The sequence below is a fragment of the Triturus cristatus genome, chromosome 2_2, assembly GCF_964204655.1.
Source record: "Triturus cristatus chromosome 2_2, aTriCri1.1, whole genome shotgun sequence".
In the NCBI taxonomy this organism is placed as follows: Eukaryota; Metazoa; Chordata; class Amphibia; order Caudata; family Salamandridae; genus Triturus; species Triturus cristatus.
In genome coordinates this window covers 1,066,774,135-1,066,798,312 of record NC_140582.1, presented here as the reverse complement: position 1 = coordinate 1,066,798,312, position 24,178 = coordinate 1,066,774,135, and the positions used below count along the sequence as shown (strand labels likewise).

Genomic DNA, 24,178 nt, shown 5'->3' with positions numbered 1-24,178 from the left:
AAGAATCCATACAGAAAGTTCCAGATGGAACGGTGCACGTCTCAGGATTTACTCCACAAAATACTGCCAGATGCTCGCAGTCTGTCTGACTACATAGGGCATGTGTGAGAAAGTGGGTTTCTGTTGCAGTAAACTCCCCCCCCCCCCCCCCTTTCTTTTTTTGCTGCCAGAATACTGATGCTCTTTGACTTGGTGTGCCCTGGCCTCCTGCCAATCAGGTGCCCAGGACCTGTGTTCCTTCCCTAAAACTGCCTAACAGCCTAAACCCAATTGGCATCTCTGGCCACATGTCCGCCCCTGGTAAATGGTACCCTAGGTACCCAGGGCGCTGTGACCAGAGAAGACCCCTAAGGGCTGCAGCACGCATTGTGCCACCCTTAGAGGCCCTGTGCCCTGACACACACACACACACACACACACTGCCTTTGCAGGCTGAGTGTCTTGGTGCAGAACAGTCGATATGGCACACAACCCTGTGTGTCATTCCCACAAACACACTGCCCTGGCTCACCTCAGTCACCCCTCTAGCTGGGTGCTCTATGCCAGTGGTGTGGGTACAGGTGCATGAGCCCTGTACCCCTACAGTACCCGGGTCCATTCCTGGGCATTGTAAATGCAGTGCTGCCATTAAGAGTATATAGTGCTGGGAGGTCGTCCTCACGAACTCCACAGCCCCATGATGGCTACACTGAAGACTAAAGTTTGATATCAAACTTCTCAACACATTAAACCCACACTGATGCCAGTGTGGTATTTAATGTAAAATGTACAACAGAGGGCAACTTAGAGTTGCCCCCTGAACCTAACCTACAATCCACGTCCTATCTGAGAAGGTGCCTAGGCTGCCACACAGCAGACATGTTGCTGGACCCCTGGGTAGAGAGCCATCCGCTCTCCTGGGCCTGCAACAATCAGTCTACTTATAAAGCGCACTACTCACCCGTGAGGGTCTCAAGGCGCTGAGGGGAGGGGGTGCCGCTACTGCTCGAAGAGCCAGGTCTTGAGGAGTCTTCTGAAGGCTAGCAGGTCTTGGGTCTGTCGCAGGTGGGTAGGGAGGGTGTTCCAGGTCTTGGCGGCGAGAAAGGAGAAGGCTCTGCCGCCAGAGGTAGCTCGGATGCGGGGGACAGCTGCGAGGGCAAGGCTGGTGGAGCGGAGCTGGCGGGTATAGGTGTAGAAGCGGAGTCTGCTATTGAGGTGGGCTGGTCCGGTGTTGTGGAGTGCTTTGTGAGCGTGGGTGAGGAGCTTGAAGGTGATCCTCTCGTCGACGGGGAGCAAGTGTAGGTCTCTCAGGTGGGGGGTGATGTGGCTGCGGCGGGGGATGTTGAGGATCAGTCGGGCGGAGGCATTTTGGATGCGTTGTAGTCTTTGCAGGTGTTTGGCCGGGATTCCTGCGTAGTGCGCGTTGCCGTAGTCCAGCCTGTTGCTGACGAGGGCCGGGGTCACCGTTCTTCTTGTTTTGGTGGGAATCCACTTGTAGATCCTGCGGAGGGTGCTGTAGCAGGAGGAGGAGACAGCGTTGACCTGTTTTGACATGGAGAGGGAGGAGTCGAGGATAAATCCTAGGTTGCGTGCCTGGTCGGTGGGTGTCTGTGCCGGTCCCAGTGTGGTCAGCCACCTGGAGTAGTCTCAGGTGGAGGGGGTGGGTCCGAGGATGAGGACCTCCGTCTTGTCAGAGTTGAGCTTTAGGCGGCTGCTCCTCATCCAATCTGCAACAGCCTTCATTCCACCGTGGAGGTTGGTTTTGGCAGTGAGTGGGTCCTTGGTGAGGGAGAGGATGAGCTGGGTGATGTCGGCGTAGGAGATGATGTTGAGGTCGTGTTGGCGGGCCACATGTGCGAGAGGGGCCATGTAGATGTTGAACAGGGTCTGGCTGAGGGATGAGCCCTGGGGTACTCCGCAGATGATGTCAGTGGCTTCGGAACAGAAGGATGGGAGGCGGACGCTCTGGGTTCTGCCGGTGAGGAAGGACTTGGTCCAGTCGAGGGCCTTCTCTTGGATTCCGGCTTCATGGAGGCGAATCTTTAGTGTGCGGTGGCAGACCATGTCGAAGGCGGATGACCGGTCCAGGAGAATAAGGGCTGATGTATCGCTGTTGTCTAGTTGGCGCCTGATGTCTGTGGTGGCGATAAGGGCTGTCTCGGTGCTGTGGTTTCGTCTGAATCCGGACTGGGATGGGTCTAAGATGTTGTTGTCCTCGAGGTGGCGGGCCAGTTGCGTGTTGACTATTTTCTCGATTACCTTCGCCGGGAACGGGAGCAGGGAGATGGGCTGGAAGTTCTTAAGATCCTTGGGGTCCTCTTTGTGCTTTTTGAGGAGGGCGCTGATGTCGCCGCGCTTCCATCTTTCCAGGAATGTAGCTGTCTCGAAGGAGATGTTGAGGACCTTCCGTAGTTGGGGTGCGATGGCTGTGTCTGCTTTGTTGAATACGTGGTGTGGGCAGGGGTCTGATGGTGAGCCTGAGTGGATGGAGTTCATGACCTTGCGTGTCTCGTCTTCGTTGACGTTGGTCCAGGAGGTTGGTGTGGGTGGTTTTCGCAGGGGGGGTGCGGTCTGGCGTGGTCTGGGTAGACTTGGTGTTGAAGCTGACGTGGATGTCCGCGATCTTGCAGTGGAAGAAGGTGGCCAGTGAGTCGCACAGTTCTTGTGATGGTGGGATGTTGGCGTTGGTGCTGGGGTTGGAGAGTTCCTTCACGATGCTGAACAGCTCTTTGCTGTCGTGTGCGTTGTTATCTAGGCGTGCTTTGAAGGAAGATCTCTTGGCTAGTCTGAGGTGGTGATGTCTGCGGGTAGCGTCCTTGTGCGCTGTGTGGCTGTCCAGTGTATGGTCGTGGAGCCATTTCTTCTCCAGATTCTGGCATGGACGTTTGGAGGTCTGGAGCTCTTCGGTGAACCAGGTGGCTTTCTTGCTGTTGTAGGGTTTCTTCAGCGGGGCGAGGATGTTGGCGCAGTCATTGATCCACTGTCTGAGGTTGCGGGCGGCGGCGTCTGGGTCGGTGGGGTCGGTGGCTTCTGGGCTAGGGTGGTCGTCAGCTGGTCTGCGGTGACTTTGTTCCAGCAGCGGCGAGGTAGCTGTCGGGTGAGGTGGTGCGTGGTGGATTTCTTGAAGGAGAAATGGATGCAGCGGTGGTCGGTGGTGTGGTTGAAGGCGACGTGGGTGCCCGTGGAGAAGACTGGGTCAAGCGTGTGGCCTGCGGCGTGAGTGGGTGCGGTGACGAGTTGTCTGAGGCTGGCGAGTTTGTCCATAAGGGTGGTGGAGTTTTCGTCGTCGTTGTTCTCGAGGTGGAAGTTCAGGTCCCCGAGGAGGATGTAGTCCGTGGAGGCGAGTGCGTGTGTGCTGGCGATGTCGGTGATGTGGTCGCTGAACTGTGCCCAGGGACCGGGGGGGGGGGGTCTGTAGACGAGTGTTCCTCTGAGGGTGGTGTTTTGGTCCGTGTGGATCCGGAAGTGCAGGTGTTTGGCGGTGTTGAGGGTGTCGTCCGCGTGGGTGGTGACCTGGAGGGTGGATTTGTGGACTATGGCTATTCCTCCTCCCATTCCGTTGGTGTGATCCTTGCGGGTGATCTTGTAGCCATCCGGGATGGCTATGGCGATGTCGGGCGCCGAGGAGTCGTTCCACCAGGTCTCGGTCAGGAAGGCGACGTCCGGGGCGCAGGTGTCGAGCAGGTCCCAGAGCTTGACGGCGTGTTTGCGTGCGGAGCGGATGTTGAGGAGTATGCAGTGAAGGTGGTTGGGTCCAGTCTTTGGAGGTTTGGTGACTCTGTTGCAGGTGAAGCTGCAGGTGCGGCAGGAGAAAGGTCCGTGTGTGCGTTTCGGGGCGGCCTGGAAGCAGCAGTGATCTCGGTCGACGTTGAGTGCGCTGGCATTGTAGCGGAGTCTGGTGTCGTGGCGTCCGCGGGGTCCAGGGGTTCTGGCGCTGGGTGCGGTCCAGGCGCAGACTGGCTTGCCTCATGTGGGCCAGCGGCACGCCCTCTGCGCGGGGCTGCCATAAGTAAGGGAGGTGGGAGGGAGGGGCAGCTGGGAGGCGGGTGGCGGACAGCGAATGGGAGCAGGGGGCGGGGCTGCAGGGAACGGCGAAGGGCACAGAAGGAAAAGGGACTGGGCCGCAGGGGAGGCAGCTGCGGGACGCCGGCGAAGAGGGAACAGAAGGCAAAATGGGAAAAAGAGCACCGGGACAATACAGTAGAGCAGACAAGAAAACAGAGATGCAGTAAACACAATAAACACACTGAGCACACTAAAAAGAGAACCAGAGCAGGCCGTACCAAGGTTGCGAACGGAGGCACAACAGGGGGCTCGAACACGCTTCAGCGGAGGCAGTAGGGAACGGGGGCAGTCAGGTGGAGCTGCGCGGCGTGGAGAGCGACCTGCCTGCCATGGCGAGGTGCTAGGCCTCCTCCCCCAGGATGGGCAGGGGAAGCTTCAAAGGCATGCCGCCTTTGTGAGCTTCTCCAGCCACTTGCTGTACTCTGCAACTGGCCCCCACCAGTTCTGACCCCCACTCTGGCGGGAAGACTGGCGGGAAACCCCAAGGGAGGAAAGGGGGTGTGCTAGCCTCTGCCAACCCCACCCCTCAGTTGGGGGAGACAAGGTGAAGCACATCCCCCGGGCTCTCGCAATCTTGAAGAAGGGGAGCCCTGCCCAATCAGGACTAGGCTACTGCCCCCCTTCCACAGGAGAGTGGCAGGATAGGGGGTGTACCCACCCCAGGGAAGGGACCCATTGGTCCCTGCCCTTTACCTGTAACGCCCCTAAATGAAGTATTCAGGGGCACCCTGAACCTTCCTTCGTCTGATCCCAAATCCAAAACAAGCAAGAACAACAAACAAGAAGACCTGCCATGCAGCTGCTAACAAGAGGAAGACACCAACTGATTTGGCCCCAGCCCTACCAGCCTGTCGACCCTCGAACCTGCTCCTGCTAAAACCTGGCGTCTCCAGTGGTCAGCAACCTCAAAAACCCCGGAGGACCTGACTGCCTTGTGACTCTAAAAAGACTGGGGCTCCCACGAGCAGTGGTTCTGCTCAAAGCAAGTAACAAGCCCCTGGTGCCAACCAGGAACGGCGACTCCTGCACACTCTGCACCCGCCAAGCCTTGCCTGTGCCGGAGTGGACAAAGACCACAAGGACATCCCCCCCCCAGCGACTGTGACCCTGAATCCAGCACCCAAGGACCCACCTCGACGCTCCTGTCGACGCCTGCAGCCTCAGAACCAGGGACCCCTCCAACTGCGACCAGCTGAGGGTAAGATTTCCCGACGCGAAAAGACAACCCTGCACCCGGCGCCCTGTGGCCCCATGTGCCCAGCTCCTGGGTACCTACCTAACCTACAGCTTCCCAACTTACCTCTCGAAGTGGTGGTCGCACCTGGAGCATCTTCGTCCCCGAGCTTGCAGCCTATGTTCGTCTTGTAGCTTCTCCATAGAAATCCATTGAGGGCCCGACGGTTCAAAAGCTCCCTGCACCTAGCTGCCAGAGTGCCCCTGGGAGTGCAACATCTATCCTAATCTACTTCCCCACTTGCCCTGAGCAAGTGACCATGAGCCCAGCTCCCACAGCTGCGTGGTCTGTTTGCCAGCAGCCACCAACCAAAGGCCCCCTGCCCGCCATAGGATACCATTGGGCCTAACTCTCTCTGTACCCGGCGGCCCCTGTGCTGCTGAGGGTGTAACCACTGTACCTACCTGACCCTGGGAGACCCCTGAGTCTATGCCCAGAACCTTAACTCTGCCAGTCGAGTACTTACCCAAAGTGTCAAGGTTTGAAACTTTAAAATGTTCACCTAAAATCAGCCGAACAACGAAAACAAAATTACTCACTTGTTATCAGGAGAGATCCCAGTGCTGGATCTTGGTGCCCAGCACTGACCCTGAAAAGTAATTACAACTGTAATTACTGATAACTTGAATTTCCTCCATAGGATAACATTGCCTGGTTTTTACCAGAAATTCTTCTAAGTGTCGATTTTTGAAACAAACAAATATTCCTTAAAAATCGCCTGTGTAACAAAAACGATTTCTTTCAACTGTTTACAGGAGATGCACCAGTGCTGAATCCAGGATCCAGCACCGAGTAAGAAAAAGTAACAATAACCCTACTTACCTGCTAAGTGAATTTCCTCCCATAGGATAACATTGGTGATTCTATGTGAAAATGTTTCTAAGTGTCAACTTTTGTAATACAATAATATTCCTTAAAAATCATGCCTGTAACAAACATATTTACTTACCTGTTTCCAGGAAATGTCCCAGGACTGAATGTAGGATCCAGTCCTGTGGTTAGAAAAGTAATTCAAAAAGTAATTGCATTTACTAAGAAATTCCCATTGAGCTCAATGTTATAATTGTGTTGCCTATTGCAACAACTGTAACTATTGCATTTAAGTCTATTGCTTATTGAAAGTATTTAAGTAAAGATCTCATTCTGAGAAAGTATATTTTTATACCCATTGTTGGTTCTAAAATAAAACTATATATATACACAAACCATTGGCCTAGAGTTCAGTTCTTTAGTGTGTGAGACCATTTGCTGACTGTACAACAAATGCTTTACACTGTCCTCATACTGCCTTACTGCTCGACCAAGCTACCACTTTAGAGATTAAGGTTATATCTCACTTTAGCCTCTGCCAAACCGCTAGGGACTGTGGATTCTGTGCACACTGTACCTATTTGGGAGCAGTATTTACAGAGCCACTTTCTTACAGCATGTCATCAGGGGCCGATGCGCTCTCCAACTCCTTCAGGAGCCTGTCCAACTGGACTCTCCCACAGCAGTCTTTTCTCCCAGTTGTCCCCTTCATCCAGCCACCTGGTCGCATGCTGTAAGTGAGCAGCATAGTAGCATAATTCCAACCTAGGGGCTTCCAGTCCCCCTTCCTCCTACAACTGGTTCAGGGTGTCTAAAGCCACTGTACTGCGATGACCGGCCTAATAAAGTGACACCAGTATAGAGTTCAACTGCTTCTATACCTGCGTGGGGATAGGGCCCAACACATTTTGAAGCATGTTCAGGCTACTCTGTGGCAGCACCACCATCTTGGACACTGCTAGTCTGCCCATCAATGAGAGCGACCGTGTGTTCCAGAAGGTCACCGAACGCCTCAGTGCTTTGACCTCTGTTTACATTGAGGTGTAATTGAGAATCCTAGAGCACCATCTGCACACCCAAGTATCGGAAGTGCCCTGGCTCCCAGCGCTACTGAAGGCAAGGAAGTCATTCCAAGGGCAGGGCAGCCAAGTAGGACAATTGTAATAATATAGTTACAGATCTCTAAATGAAGCTATAATTAATTGTTGTTAATGATTGAAATTAAGTTCTTCAGTCTAACTTATTTCATTCCTGCACTACACGAGTATGCACAGAGGGCCATTAGCAAGTCGAGACTTGAACAAAGATGCATATGCTTACGAATGTCCACTACAGCTTAGGATTTTATTGTCTAACAAATGGATGCTTGTTGCCAATTTTAGATTTGACCTTTCTTTACTGACCTTTTCCTAACCCAGCTCTGTTTTCTGCAGCTTGCTCAGTTTTGGATTTAAACTGTAGAATACATAATGAAGCAGTTTTTTGGGTTTCATGTCCCTGTAGTGGACAGTTGCTTCCCATTTGTAGTTCATTGTGACGACCTTTATAATTGCTCACTGGTTTTTAGTGCTAACTTAAGTTGCATCTAGGATGCAGTAAGGGACATTCCTCAAGGATAAGATGGTTTTGGTTATAGCACTTCTCCTAAGCACTGCTGCCTTACACTCAACTTTGTGTTTATTCCGCATGTCACTTTATTGACTTTAGAGAGTAGTAGCACCTCCTTTATTCTTAAGCTTTATTATGTCCAGTATCCTTATCCCCTTACTTTTCTAGCTCTCCATTACATACCTTGTAACTTTGTGGTTTGCATTTCCTGCAGAAGACAGTCTGGTTTGTTCCCCCACCACCTCTTCTAACAAAATTCATTTCTCCTTGTCAATTAGTGAACCATACTTTTTGTGTACCAGTTGATGCCCACGATACCTTGGAAGCTCAAACCTTATGAATATTTTGACTATGATCAGGTGTTAATAGGGTATATGGTATCTAAAGTTAATGAACAGCAAAGAAGCCATAGAGGAACATGCTTATGTGACTTTCAGGAAACAGGTTTATCTTTTGGCTTGGCGTATTTTGAGTTTTCTTCAAGCAATTTCTCCAGCAGATGTGTGCAAGAGGTCTTAATGCACAGAGCTGACTTGGTTTTACTCTGACCCTTACAGTTTGATCTAGTAGCCCAGACTGATCCCTAATTCTGCTCTTTCGTATATATGAGGCAGCATCCCTTTTGGTTGTGCGCTTTGTAAACCGTGTAGTAAAACACTAGAGACCAGATTGAAAATGTTTACAGTGTTGATCACTACTAGATTTAGATTCTGTGCATTATTCTTCCATCTAGTTGTTGGTTCTGTACAGTACTCTAGTTTTTTCATCTGAAGGGCATCAACATTTGAAAATAGCCACTATTAGAGTTTTTCTAAATGCAGTTAAAAGTATTGTTAAAAGTATCTGGTTTCTTCAGCAGCATGGATCTCCTCTAGCTTCAATTACGTAGCAGTTGGTTTCTTCAGCAGCATGGATCTCCTCTAGCTTCAATTACGTAGCAGTTCCAATCAGCTGAGAAGATGGGGCATAAAGGATACTGTTTCAAAAAGCTGTTTTTAGAAGCATCTGGCTCATGTATGTAGTTTGAACATGCACACAATATGAATGAGTCACTGCCATACAGCTGGGGTTACTAGACATTCCATTGGCAAAATAGCGTTGCCCTTTTTTTCCTAGTACAATGTGCCCTTGGTGTCTGCTTTAAGTGTTTACCTACCTTACTGAAGCATGTTCAGATAGTTTGAATCCGAACTGTCTCCTTTGATACCGGTGAGCCCTTGTTTAGAGTTGTGTGTGCACCATAAGAAATGTTGTTCTTAGTGATTTAGTGTTTTGAATGTAGTACTTAATTCGCTTTCTAACCTCAGCGGCGTGTAAAGTTGCTTGCACTTGTTTTGTTGGGCTTTGGAACAAAGTAGGTCTTTATACAGCCTGATTGACAGGAAAGTGAAATACCACCTTGGGAATGAAGGGCCTCGTTCTCATAACCATCCTACCCTTGTGTATTTGTAGATGAAGCTTCTGAATGGTTAATGCTTTTAGCTTAATGCATGTTGCTTGCCAACTCGTTTTATGGGATAGACTGTAGTGAGAATGGTGTTTTTCTGCATGAGGTGCTTCAGCTTTGCCTTCTGCATTCGTTGAAAAGGTTGCTTGAAATATGCTACAACCAGATTAAGATTCCATCTCAGTGCAGGCGGATCATAATGGGCGAACTCTTTATCTCTTCCAAGAATATTGTTATTACAGGAGTAGTGAATAAATATTTAGGTGCTTGTGTACACAACTATAGTGGCTAGGTCACCCTGCACAAATCTAAGTTTTAAGTCTAATTTTTGCGTTCTCTGTAAAGTGTCTGTCACTGATCAAATCCTGTCCACTTAGCAGCATAGAACTTCCACAGGGTAGGTGCCCCCCTCAGTTTTAGCAAATTGTGTAAGATGGGTATACCTCTTCTCTCATAACCTTAAGGTGGAAGTACCATCTGTCATTCCCAATGAGACCTATTAATGTGTGACTTTTGTAATTGATTATATGTGGCATTAGGGGAATTGCTGGAACGTAAGGAAAGATGACTGACTAATTCATCTGTGCATTTCCCTGTGCTTAGTGATGTGGAAACATGGCTGAGGTTTAGACCCATCACATTTCCGTTTTGTGTTCACCCCCCAGGATGGGAAATAGTTTACAACCATTTGATTAAGTTGCCGTTTCTGTAAAATTCTTTCTAAGTGTCTTACTATGCATGTTGTTCTCCTGGTGAATGTATTGGTACTTATTAGAATGTTTCCTTGAATTGACTACATCAGGATAATCTGCTTGGTTAGACAGTAATTATGACTGTGCCCCCTTGTGGTAGAACATAATCGTGATGGTATCTGTTTGCATTACCTTTTCTCTTGGCTGTGTGCGTGAGGTCTTCAGTGCTAAAAACACCACCGTCATTTCCAGCACATTTGTGATTGTCTACTTCTTTCTGTGTTCATCAGATAGTTTTTAATTTGCCAGGTGTTCAGCCTACCCAGAGTGTGCATCTGTAATGGTTACATTTGGGGTTGGGAATTTTAAGTTCTTGTCTTTTGTTTCACCCACTGTAAAAAAATAATTATTTGGGGTGGGTATATGTCAAGATGTGTAAAGTGCCAATGATTGTCTATGGAAACAGTAGACTGGAACCTAATCGCTATTAAAGGCTGACTGTGATTGAGCCTGTGTCCGTTACAACAAATGAATTGCAACCCAGTAAGTCTGGAATCAGAAAGAGTTATAAAAAAACGATAAAGTCCCCTTTTGGATTAGGACTTTGAAACTTTAAGTCTTCCTGTGGAAACTGCCAGTCTAGCTGCCTCAGGCTGGTCCTGCTAAGGCTCTGGAGCTTTTGATGTTCTTGCTTCAAAAGAAATGTAGGTACCAAAACAGTTTCCTCTCCTCCTCTCCCTCCCCCCCCCCCCCCCGAGATGTCTCCCCAGATTTCAGTGGGGTGAATCTGAAATTTTTTCCAATGCCTCAGAACTGCCTGTCCGGTACTGTTAAGTTCTTTGCTCTGGGTCTTTGGGGCAAAAGCTTTCAAAGGTTTCCAAACTTTTTCTTGGTGCCCAAGCTACAACAGGATTACACCTCTAAGCCCCCTGGTTGGATGAGGGGGTGCTAGGCAGGGGCCACCAGCGAAGTTTAGGCTAAGTTCCATTTTCCACTGGTCAGATGGATATTATATGGAAAAAGGCCACTTGCGGCTTTTTGAGTCCTTGTAGATGCATAGGTCCCGTCCTCCAGAGCTCCTCGCAGGTCAGACAGCATGTCCAGTCTTCTATTCTTCCTCTGGACGAGAAAGTGTTATGAAGAAGGTTCCTGGAGATGCCTCGTTTGTCTAGTGGGTGGGGGTAAAATCTTGACAGTATTTAACCAACGGGGTTAAAGTTCTCCAGGGCAGCCATACTAATGTTTTCAGCCATTCCTGTTTGCCTCAAACGGGCTTTAATGTCTTGCCAGGCTATTTTCAAGATACTGAAAGTCTTCAGTCACGCTAATATCTGATAGACTACTAGCCGTAGATTCCTGAACATAGAATTATCCCCAGGCGTGAGACTGTATCTGGAAAAATTTTGCCACAGCATCTGCGCGCCGGGGGCGATACTAAGCGACCCCGCCCTGACGCCATCCGCGGATGTGACGTCAGCGTGGTCACAAGTCCCACTCCGGCGCGCTGACGTCCGTCCGTTTCCTTCTTTTCCGCGTGCAACGCGGTTCCGGAGTGTGCTCCTTGGCCTATTTTCGGGCCTCTTAAGCGCCTTGAGTTGGGAACAGTTTACTATGCCTTCGGGCTTCAAGACGTGCACTTCTTGTGCATGTTCAGATGTCGGCGACGGAACCTTACACTATTTGTATGTAGTGCTTGGGCGAGCACCATGACTGTATGGACTGCGAGGCTTGTAAGCATCTCAAGCCGAAGTCCCGGCAGGAGCGCCGGATGAAGTTGCTGTCGGCCCGCTTGTCCAGATCGGTGTCGTTGCAGTGTCAGTCTCCTACCTAGGACGGGCCCAGGGGCCGCCGTTTCCTGCTGTGGCATCGTCCTTCGCCGACGCCCCATGGGCGTCATTTGCCTGTCGTTAAGTGTTGCAGCTTGCCGCCGAGGCCTTGTCCTCTGGCAGAGGTCGCCGGTCCCTCCCCGGACGTGCGCCCTCGTCCGTCGCCACCCTATCTGCTGTTTCCCGGTGTTGGGGCAGCGAGGGCCCAGATGAAAGCCTACGCTATGCCTCTGCAGGCTTCCTTGAGCCCTCCTCCTCCTGCGATGTCAGTAGATTCCTCACCGTGCGCGGGGCCTTCTGCGGAGTCGCTGGCTGCTTCACCGCCGACGTGTTCGGCTTCAGGGCTTGGAGGTGTGGTGCAGTCTAGGTGCGGCCTGTCTGGGTGCGGCCCGTCTGGGTTCCCCTCCTCGGCCCATCAAGTCCCGGCCTCGCCGCAAAGCCCCATGGGGTTCCCTGCGGTGTCGCAGGAGGTCGCTGGGACTCTGGGCTAGTCCCCAAGTCCCCCTCGGTCCTCTGGGCAGGCGGCTGTCTTCCCGGAGGCCGAGCCGACGCCTCTCCGGCGTCAACGGTTTTCCTTCCCGGCGCGGGCGGCACCGCAGGTGGAGGCTGGGTCCCGGGATGCTTCCCCGAGCCCCTCTCTGTCCTCGGCGAAGGCGGCTGCCTCATCGGGGGCTCAGCCGGCGTCGTTCATTGGCTGCTTTGGCTCCAATGCCACCCCCTCTCAGATGCGGCACGTGGTGGTGGAGGTCGACCCGGCGCCGCTGGTGGACACTTCGTTGCCAGTCAAGGGTCCATCGGTGCCTGTGGTGGACTTCCCGGCCCGACGTCTGATCGTCGACTCTTCTCCGGATGTCCCTTCCTCTCAGGAGGGTTATCGGCTACTCTTCACCGGTGACTGGGCGCCGCGTCGTGGCCTTATCTCCGGCAGATTCCAGGACGGGTTCTACGCTGTCTCAACGTCCTCAGCCCCCGGACCTGCTCTTTCGTTCCCTGCAGTTGTCTGCCCCGCAGGCTTCTCCGCCCTCTCCAGAGAACCCTCAGGTTCCCCACTCGTCCGTGGGTTCCCCACCCTACAGGGGCTCTTCTTTTCTCCCTCCAACGGGGCAAAGGGACGTGCATCTTAGTTTGCAGCCTTCGCCCATGGAGGATTAGCTTCCCCCCGAATCCCCCTGCTCCCCACGACGTTCTACGGAGAAGAGTGTGGCTTTTGTCCCGGCCATTTCCACAGCCACTGGTATTCTGCAGATGGGCAATCCGGTTGCCCCGCTCCCTACGGACCACTTGTTACAGGTTCTCCACCAGGGCTCTGGTGGAGGGGAGCTGCTTCTTCCTTTTGAAGCATTGCTCCATAACTCTTCTAGGGGACCGGGGGGGGGGGGGGGGGGGGAGCGATGTGCCATGGGAGATCCGGTGCCTCAACCGCTCCTTCACCGCCACCGTCCTGCTCCGCATGATTCTGTTTGCCTTTTTTCCCATCCCTCGGCCCAGTGCCCTGTCCTGTGGGCTGCTTTTCCTTCCTTGCCTTCAGTGCTGCTTCCGGCGTCACGGGAAGCTCTGTGGCTGGACTCCTGGGGGCGTAACATTTTCGCCTCCACTAGCGCTGCTCTGGGTGCACTCTTTGTGTGCTGGCCAGGGCTACTTCCGATCTGTGGGATTTCGCGGAGTCCCTTCTGTCTCATGCCTCCCAAGAGGGTGCCTGCGCTGATCTGCGGCACCATGTGTGGTATGCTTGGGAGTTAGCTACTTTCATTCTCCGTTCGGCCCTGGACGTCTGATTCCCTCAGCCGTGCAATGGCGAGTTCTGTGGCCCTCCGCCGCCATGCTTGGCTGCGGGATGGTGTCTTTCCAGAGAATGTTCGGGAGCGTCATGTGGATTTACCTTTTGACGGACCTCTGTTTCACACCCACGCGGACTCCGCTATTCAGAGACTCCTTGCGGGGCTCGGTCCTCCTCCCCCTCCGTAAGCTTGGCCCTCCGGCACTTTTTGGGAGGCGTTATCCCTCCTTTCTCTTTGGGGCCTTAGGTTTCGGTTGTCCCGTTGTGTGCGGCTTTGACTGGTTTCAGGGTCTTTCAGTTGGCCCCTCTATTCTTTTTGCTGCTGGTTCAGCCCTTCAGCTTGTGGTGTGTTTTTTGCTGTTAAGTGCAGCTGTATAGGTCCTGAGGTTGGGCCCTTTGTCTTTTTTTTTGGCTGATTCGTAAGCCATCTGTAGTGTTTTCCACAGGTCTTTTCAGTTCTTGGCCTCTGTTGCGGGTTTCCTTAAGAGGTGTTTGGCTGCTTGGTAAGCCGTCTGTGGTGTTCCCACAGGTCTGTTATATTCTTGACCTCTGCTGTGGGTTTCCCTAAGAGGTGTTGCCCTGTTTTTGTTCAGGGATGATTCATACCCTAGGTGGGGTATTAGTTGGCTATTGTATAGCCCTGTCTTAAGCTAGGTGGGCGTGGCTACCTTCTCAGGTTCCTTGCTTTTTCCTGGCATCACAGTATACCGATTGGTGCGGTCTTGCTTTTATGTTTCTATCCTTGTTCTATGAGGTTCCTTCCCTCTTAGCCTCTGGATCATTGGACCGACCCTTGTCATGCTGGTTACAGCGTCGTGTCTTGGTGTTTCCGCCGTTTCGGCTGGGGCCTGTCTGTCTTCGTCTTGCGCTCACCTTATTCTGAGCTGCTGCTTCATAGTATTTGCCAGCTGTTTTGCTGCGCGCACCTGGTAGTTTTGGTCCCCCCTCCGAGGGCCTTGCTGTGTCAGCGTGCGATTCTGTCCATTGTTTGTTGGAGCTTTTCTCGACTGTGGTACCGTTCCGGCCTTGTTCCCTATTTCCGGGTAGACACCCATTCAGCTGTGCCCTTCGCTGTGTGGGTGTTCTTCTGGGTCAGGCTCTGCCTCTGTCCCCTCTTTTCCCTGTCTTTGAGGGTGGTGATTTTCTTCCTCTGGTACTCGTGGGGTCCACTGCCTTTCCTGGTTTTCTGGTGGACGCCCTTTGCTCCTCGGGTAGGCTTGTGGTTTCCTGGCCTTCCCATCTCCTTGTTTACTTCTGTTTGGTGGGGGCTCGGCCATCATTTCTCTCCCCATGACACATCCCCTGTTGGGGCCCTGTGTTCTTCCAAGCTGGTGAGGTTCTCTTGCAGACACTCCTCCCCTCTGGGTATGGCTAGGGTATCTATTCTATGTTCAGGAATCTGCGGCTAGTAGTCTCTATCAGATGTACAAGTTACTTACCTTCAGTAATGATGTATCTGGTAGAGAAGATTCTAGCCGCAGATTCCTTCACGACCCTCCCTTCCTCCCCGTTCTGCAAGGACCCTTCAGCTTGGACTTCTGCACTCGCTTCCCTTTGGGTGGCATTTGTCTTCTGTGGTGCTCTCTACCTGCCTGGCGGTATGCTTCGTTCTGTTTTATTGTCCCACTCCTTATTTGGTGATTGGACGGTAGGAGTAATTTTGCATCCCTGCACCCTGGTTCTTCCAGTGTGGGGCCTATTCATAATCTGCTCCTCAATCCTCTGGGTTGGGGTTTCTTGGCTGTGCCTCAGCCCTTAGCTTTTTACGGGGGATATAACACTCCTTGATGGTGTTGTCTTGGGGTGCTGTTTCGCACTTGTTGCCTTTCCCTGTTGTAGATTGTATTTGCAGACTTTGTCGTCTGCCACGTAATTTTTAACATGTTTTTTTTTCTGCCTCCAGGGAGGTCATAGCCTTCGCTTTGCAGGGTTGCTACTCAGAGCGGTGCTCTGCTCTTTCCTTTCGATGACTTTCAGTAACGCAGTGCTTGGCACTGTCCCTAATGGTGCTGTTCCTCACAATTCGCTTCTTCCCTTTTTTTCGCACACTGTTCCCAGACTGTTTTTTTTGTGTTGGCTCCGCGTTGTGGCGCGGAAAAGTTCTCCGTAGAAAACTGACGTCAGCGCGCCGGGGTAGGATTTATGTGACCTTGCTGACGTCACGTCCACGGACGACATCGGGGCGGGGTCACGTAGTACTGCCTCCCGGCGCGCAGAGATGCTGTGGCAAAAAGTTTCCGAATCCAGTCTCACGCCTGGGAATAATTCTACGTTCAGGAATCTGCAGCTAAAATCGTCTCTACCAGATACATCGTTACCGAAGGTAAGTAATTTGTACTTTGGACTGTGGGTCTACAGTAAAGAACACTATGATAATCATTAGTGTTTCCCCGCATCTACCAAAATCCAGTTTGAACCAGGCTCTGTACCCACAACAAACTCAAAAGTCTGGTAGGACAAAAGCAGAGTCCTCCGGCACCCAGACAAGGGGCTACACAAGACTTTTCCTGGCATCCTGTTCTCTCCTTTTCACGTGTGGTGAAGTGTTGCAACGGATAGGTCAGGGAGTATTTGACACTGTAGTGTCACCAGAATGCCTCCAGCCTCCACCATGCAGAGTCTTTTGCACTCAGGGGAGTCTTCTCTGCCCATTTAAGTCAGCCTATTGGGTGCTCCTGGAAGAAATTTTACACCATCCCTGGCTGAGAACACGCTAGGAGTTGCTGGAGAGTGTAATGCAAAAGAGCCTATAAGATCTTCGGGCATTGAAATGGTAAAATGATAAAAGTTGCATTTCCTAGATATTTAAATTAAACCGGACCTTACCAATAGATTTAGAAAAAAATCCAGGCTTTGAATGCAGGTACAGGTCAAAAGTTATAGATTAAAGTGTATAGTCTATATCCTGACCAGTGACAGTAGTTTTGTGTCTAGCCACTGAGGGAACATACCATTTTTAATGTCATATATGTTCCGCTATTCAGTATTATGCACCCTACCTTGTGGAAAGCAAGGTGCACTTTGGGGTGACTATCTTAATATTTAAAGTCAGGTTTTCCTACCTGTAAAAAGGGTGATTTTTGGCAGGTCTGCAGAAGGGTCCACAGCTGCGATCTACCTTTAAAGGGCAGACCTTATTCAAAGTCTACACTGAGAAGGTAGGGGATGACATAGACATGATGCACTCCACAAGTGGCATTTAGAGTTCAATGCTAAGGATCTACTTCTGCATGATATACTATGGCCATATAGGAAGGTTAAATCTGATGTTAGCCAATTCTGATGTTTTAGGTGTTCAGCACATACACTGGGTACTGGATAGCAGTGTTGCAATGCTAGAGTTCAAGAAAAAACAGCAGCTGAATAAGTCCAGCAATATCTGCAGCCTGCCAAAAAAGGGGCACTTTGCTGTACCCACCTTTTCCAAATCTCCCTATTCCAGCAGTTGTCTTGTATAACCTGGCCACAGAAATAAGACACAATCATTTCCACCATTTTCATCACTACTGTTAGGTTGCGACCTCTGTTAAGGTTGAATTTGCTCCCAAAGTGTTTTGGCCCTCTTCTGTGATAGTATGCCCTCCTTGAATCTTAGCAAATTCAGTTCTGCTCTTAATCTTTCTGTTTTGCGGGCCTAATTGAGGATTTCTGCCAGTTGATGGCGAGTTCCAGCATGAAGAGTGTTTGTAGAAATTGATTTAGTCTTTTTGGCACTGTTTGAACAAATTGTCCTTCACCAACCAGTGGTCTAGCTATGAACCGATATGTATGCCCTGACACGAAGTGTGATAAAACTAGCGCTAGGCCTTTTTTTAACCCTTGACATACATTTTATTTTAACGGGTAATGCTTTGAACTGAAACTTCTCTCCTTGTAAGCCCTAGACATTTGCTGAGTGGGATATGGAAGTAACCATCCTTTTGCTCTATTGAAATTACTTCTTTTGATGTCGTCATTTTGAATATCTGAGTTTCAGTTTTTACAAGCTTCTTTCGTAATCTTGGCTGCATGATTGGTCTAGGTTTTTATTTTTGGTGTCAGAAGTAGACCAAGTCCCTTAGCTCTACTGGTTCCCTAATTCATCTTTTCCCTTTTAATCCAATCTACCATTTGTTGTAGAGGTTTTGGAGTTCTCTTGTTTTTCCCTTAGGGTTTTGGTGGGATTGTGAGAGGGCGATCTTCCAGTTCTGTGTAATGTCCCTATTGAATAAGTCTAGTGACAATTTGTTTCGGGGGCGTGGCCGGGCAAGATGGCCGATCGGACGTAGACCGTCTCGGCTCCCGGTCCACGCGCTGTTCCAGACAGGGAAAAGTCGGCTGGGCGAACCTAGGTACGCCACAAATATCGCCCACCTATGTGGAAGATGTGAGGCGTCAGCGGAGGGCCCTTTTCTGATCCAGACCCTAAGGGATCTGCCCGTTTGAGCTCCGAGCCGTCTGGAGGAGGAAGGCCAGCGCCTGCTGACATGGTGGCCGGAGCCCCGCCACAGCGAAAGCCAGTCCTGACCTCCTGAAAGTGCACAAGGTCACCGGATCTCACCCGGGAGGACCAAAACCAGGATTGAGGTACCGCACAGCTCAGGGACGCTTAAAGCAGCAAGCAGCGATGTGCACCTTTACGTGGGCCTTCCCCCGCCACACGTGCCAGACTTAAACATGGCGGCCGCGTTTCTTTAAGTAACGGTTGCCGACACCTTTAGCGACTTTGGGTCCTGGACTTTCCACACACTCTCCACCGGGGCTGCCACCTACAATACGAATAGTGGATACCTACCTGCAGAACCCGAGGAGCCGCTGCACACCCGCAATGGCCCTGGAGGCTTGAGGTGTTGCTCTTCATAAACTTCTCAGTGCAGTCTCGACATGCCTCGCACCACCATAGAAGACACTGGTGTAGCGCTACCCACTGCCCATAAGCCCCAGATCTGCTGCCTCTGCTAGACTCTGATCACTGCACACCTGTCTCCTGCTCCTCTCCCTGAAACTCTCTGGACTGACTCCTTCTGCCTGAAGGGAATTCGAATGGTGATGTTCATTGCCTGACTGGTCATCCACTTTCTAACTGACGTTCTCGCTCCCAAGTTACGCCGACAGTCCCACCTGCGCACTGCACGACTAGACAAACGTGCTCCTGATAGCAATCCGCCACTATCCCAAGGGTACTGCTCCTCGACATTCTGAAACCCGCTCCTGCGCACCACTGTAGGCCACACACAAACTGGGACCCTGCACATTCGCCTCATCAGTGGAAAATCGACACAGCTCCTTTTGGTTCCATCCATATGCCACCAAAGGAAACAGATAGGACGCCACACAAAGTATCAGACTTTTTCACATCTGCAGAAAAACGATCGACGCTACGATCAGGCGCCTTGATGCCCTTTGGGCTAAGTTTGCGCGTTATAAATTTATTTTCATTTCAGCAAAGTTGGATCTGCAGCAATGGCTCTCACGAAGGCAGACCTCAACATGTTCAAGGATTGTAAATCTGAACTGCGCAAGGACATTAGCCTAGACATCAAATCATCCATAGACCAACTGCAGTCAGACTTGACGGAACGTTTGTCCTCCTTACAACAGGTTGTGGACTCTGTTGGCCCTAGAGTTCTTGACCTCGAGTCACAACACCAGAAGCAGAAACAACTCGCCACCGAAACGCGGGACGATGTCCGCACCCTCAAGGAACAGCTGCACCAGACGTAACTTAAGGCCTAAGATCTTGAAAATAGAGCACGGCGGGAGAACATACGTATCCAGGATTTGGAGGAGGGCGCAGAGGGTCCTGATCTGGAGGCCTTCTTGGTGGGCCTTTTCTCGGAGGTGCTGGCTCCACAGACCCTTAAAATAAAGATAGACAGAGCCCATTGGGTCGGGTCCCTGCAGCAAGGCGAGGAAGAGGCCTCGTGACATTCTGGCGAAGTTCCATTCGTTTAAAGTCAAGAAGGCAGTGCTTCAGGCGACCAGGTTGAAGGGCTCCATCTCATTTCAGTCACGTCTATTACAACAAAAACCCCTTCTGAACAGACCTAAAAAGGCTGTACAGAGTATTGAGGGAGGTGTGTAACACTGCTCCCCGCAGTCCCTGTGGAGCAGCGAAGGCTCCATTCAGACCAAGGCCTATGAACATCAGCAAGAAATCTGACGATTATGAGCCCCTCACCACATTCTGCAGGGTAACCCCATCATTTGGTGTGCAGTCACTGTCAGATTTGTACTGTGGCAACAGTACCGGCATAGAGTTGTGCAGTGTGCTAAAGAAAGTACCTGTAATATGCAAGGTTGTCACATTAAATTGAGGGACCCTGTAGGGCGCCGGCTTCTATACTAGGTAAGATATCTAAAAAAGACGGACAGTGAAAAGATTTGATACATGCTAGATTAAAAACAAAATGGACGAGGAGATTTACTGAAACGTAAACTTTAACTATTGAGGTCTCCTAGATTGCAGTCCAGTGTTGTCCGTGGGATGGTCAGAGTGCTTTTCCTGCAGTTATACGAAAATGCAAGGCTGAAGGCAACGGAAGTTAGAGGCAGTGATCTTGGGGTGTGAGATGTGTAAATATATGTGGGCGTGGCCGGTGCGACCTCCATATTGAGTTTTTTAGATGCATACGCTGATGCGGCAGGTGTGTTGGGTAATGAGCCACCGACTGCTCATCCTGAAGGCATGATTAACCAAGGTTTGTGATCTAGCAAATGGGCTCGTCATATGTGCATGCACAGAACATGGCACCTGAGTGAGGAGGAGCTATGGCTTGGTGGGGGCACTGGGGTCTGCATCTGCTGTGGAAGGACAGAACAGGGTAAAAGAATGAGAACGGAGCTATGTTACACCATGAGGTCCGGAGCCTAATAAGCCCAGTTTGTGTAGCGTAGGGGGCCCAAAAGCAGGTCCTGCTCTAGTACGCTGAGCTTCATGAAACATGAAGTGTGGTGGCCGTGAAGTAGGCACTGTGCTGATAAAAGGCCCATGTCCGCACACGCGCCCACAGAAATGCTCTTAATTTAAAAAAAAAAAAAATGAATAGGGGCGCTGATACCATATTTAAAGATAAAGCGCAATGCAGTGGCGTGCTGTGCTGGACGTACTTCGTGTTAATCCAAAACAGAAGGCAGCTGAGGAGAGCTGTATAAAGAGTAGCTGTTGTACTAGGAGAGTGAGCAAGCGTGGGTGTGGGTAGATCCGTAGCCTTAACAAGCAAAAGAGTGCTCAAAGCAATAAATAACATTACGAGTAGTTAAGGCCCGATATAGTAGGGATAGTCCTCATGGGAGTTTATAAAAGTAAAAAAATGAGGGACTCCTAAGCTTATTAACCAATGACAAGCTGCCATTTATGAAGGACAGTAAAAGGAGCCAATAGGAAAGATGAATGGTGCTTAAAGCACATAGTCTAGATAAAAGCATATTTCAAAGAGACCATGTATGTACTGCCTAGGCGAGACCTAAAAATGGTGAACTTCCTGGGCCCAAATACTAGATAGTGGAATAATCCACAGGCAGATTATCCAAGCAGAGCTCCAAGCTGCAAAAGTATTGTTTGCAGGGAAGTAACTAGTTTCTTCCTTTTCCGTTCCAGTTGAATAACTTAAGCTGCAGAACTCTGTGCTAAGGTGAAAACCATACGACTGTTATAAATGTTGTAGTCAGACTTAGACAGAGAAGGTTCCTGGACTTTCTGATTTGTTTGCCCTACTTTTATCTACACTATTTTACATGCGTTTAAATAAGACTATTGCTATTTAGAGTAATGGCTCAAACTGAACATTGCCTATTTTAATGTATAGGAGTTTTCTAACGCTCTTCAATCTTGTAATAAGGCATGATATCCCACCATCTTTAAGTATGTGTCCTGTCTGGTTTAAAGGAAGTGTACATAGTTATTTTTTTTCTTTTTTGTCTGTCACCGTACTCCCTATTTCTTGAGATTAAAAAAAAATTACAGTAAAGATGTCTTGATGTGAAAGTCTTTCCACCACCGTTACATGCAAGGTGTTTTTGATCTCTGAATTTTAGTCTTGTAGCATATCTACATGAGCAAGATTAGCGTTGCACTATTTGGATGTGTACAAAGCTGTTTGACAAATACAGGAATCGGGCATCAATTTGACAATTTGTTTTGTTTTTTTTGTTTGGAGTACCATTAGTGTTTGGAACTAGACGTGCTTCCAATTGTAGTTTAAAAGCACACACAATAGTTCAAGGCCAAAGTGTAGCTGATGTGTGCATGATGGTTTAAAGAAAATGGAAGTGGTGTGCAAGCATTATCTTGGCAGTAATGAAGCTGTATACATGCAGTGCAGCACCTGCCTCTTTGATAAGGATATTTCCTTTAATCTGCTCGAAAGGTACAGTACCAATATGCGCAAAGTCTCAATGTACAGGAATTTGAGGTTGCATGAGTCTCCTCTTTGTCTAGGTAGAGCGGGCAGATGATGGGGAACACTGAATTGACTGTTCTATGCTAATCTGTAACTACTTTGTTTTAAGTTTAAGGAATCCGCTTTGAGGAAGCAATCACTGTATCTAAAGTTTGATCCTTTATTGAGAGAAAGTCCTAAAAAAAGATTGATGGATTCAAGCAAGCGTCTAACTTTCCTCAATCAAATCTGGTACGTATTAGCTGGTGTACTGTTGTGACTGTACTACAATACCTCCATTTAAAACGTTGTAACAACTTCTCTTTTTTTCACCCCTCTTGTTCACCTCTATTAAGCCTAAAACCTGAAAGCCTGCCATGTGAGAAAAATGAAGAGAAGCCGAAAGGGCTTGATCTTTTAGGGACTTTCACAGCAACTGTAAGTAGAGTGCAACTGTGTTTTAGATTTTTTAAAGTTACTATGTGCTGCTGATCAGTGACTTGATGAGGCAATGTTAAGCTAACAGCCTTCCCTTTATTTCACAAAGTATTTTCATTTTCCATTTCCAAAGCTGAAACTGTTATTTTAATACATACTTTCAACCCCACTACTCTGATTTTAAAATAAATTCTTTGGTCTTGTTTCTTATTACGGAAACATCTGTTACCTTTGTTGGAGTTATTTGTAGATCATTTTTCTTCTTGACATGTTTCTCTCTGCATTTAATGGTACCTGTATCTGCACTCCTCTTGGACAATTCCATTTCTTCATAAACTGAACTAAAGGATAACTTCAGTAAGTATCGATGGGGACCATTGTCATGTGCAAATTAGTTACTGAAGGAGGAAGACTCTGTACTATGAATACTGATATATGGACTATTTCTGGAATGTTGAACTCTGGGGGGGGAAAAAAAAGTGCTTTCCGTGAACCATTTTTGGAAAGACAGATAAAATAGACTTTTTAATTTTGAATCCCAGATGTGTCTTGTAGCGAAGCTGTGGATTTGTTGTCCTTGGTAGTAATGGAGAGATACCGACCACCTCTCTGTTTGAGTGACACAGTGGGCTGCAGACTTCATTCCAAAACTTGAAAGTAATGTGAAAGTCCAATAGAACACCAACCAGGTGGCTAATATTCGAGCCTGATTATGCCACTAATGGAAAGAAACAGTTACTTGGCTTCTATAAAAGGAAATCTTTGTAACCACAAGGTGCTCCCTTAAGCAGTAGGTGGGGTCTTAACAGCTTGATAATAACTTTGAAATCACATAACTAAAACAGACCGAAAATCTAGAAACTGGGCTCAGCACTATGCGAAGACTTTTATTTTTGTGGGGTTTTCCCACTTAGAGTGGGCTCTGCCAATAAAATAAAATTGTCATATGGTAATAAGAATTACATGCTACAGGATATGAGCTATGAGCCACTGGTTTGGAGGCTGTACCTGCTTGAACAGAGTAAGACTAGGGATAAACTGCATTCAGATATGTCTGGTTACCTGCACAACTGGGGTTGTAGTATGGAGAACAAGTTCAGTGTCTTCCTGAAGTTAAGGCAATAAAATGGTTTGTGGCTGGGATAAACTGCATACATTTTAAACAAAATGTGCATGTGTGGAGAGAATGGAGTCTGAATATTAATCTCCTTGATGGTGCTCTTTGTTTGGATGTTAATATCAATAGCCCCTTCTGACTTTTATTTAAGCTTTTCTCCATTTCCTACCAACCATTCCAGATCTTTTTCTGATATGTTTTGTGATTTCTTCGTTGCTTACATGCTTCCATGAGGTCGACATTTTGTTTTAAACAAAAACTGTAAATAAATGCAAAATGCCGTGCGGTTTACACCGTCAGGCTTTTTACTTTACTTTCTTTTGCAAAATCACAGCAAATGCCTCTCCCTTTTGGTGGGAAGATTCTACCACTGAGAGATGCTGTTATTTTGCTTGATCCTACACTAGATTCTCTAACTTTCTAACTAAGGGTACTGAAAGACTATTGGTAGTCCCTACCTGAATTATGGCCTTAAGCATTTTGACAACACTAGATTATTTAATTACGTATTTACTATAGTAACTGGGAGTGTTACTCCAAATTTTCTTTTTAGCCAGGTTCCATACCTGACCTTGGAACAAGTTTGCCTGCTTCCAAGGTTTGCCCACTCAATGATGTGAGGGATTTACAGGTCTCTCCTACAGATTCCGCTTTCCTTTGGCACACACGTGTGTATTTGATGTGAACTAAGAGTTGATTTTGGATAAGCCTGCTGCTCATGTTTCAGTGGTTTTCTTGTATCATTTCCCTGCATCTGATCTTTTGACTGTCCTCCCTATTATTCCGTTCGCTGCGCCCAAGAAGCTTTTCATCCCATGCTAGACG

General features: G+C 49.0%; 1 protein-coding gene across 5 annotated transcripts in view; it reads left to right on the top strand.

Annotated features, from left to right (window-relative positions):
• Window positions 1-24,178, top strand: part of TACC3 (transforming acidic coiled-coil containing protein 3) — a 610,937-nt gene that overhangs the window by 281,870 nt on the left and 304,889 nt on the right. For all 5 annotated transcript variants that reach the window (XM_085642581.1, XM_085642579.1, XM_085642580.1 and 2 more), the window contains exons 8-9: window positions 21,929-22,050; window positions 22,155-22,236. In XM_085642581.1, the coding sequence (XP_085498707.1) occupies window positions 21,929-22,050; window positions 22,155-22,236 (204 nt within the window). The remainder of the gene's footprint in view (window positions 1-21,928; window positions 22,051-22,154; window positions 22,237-24,178) is intronic.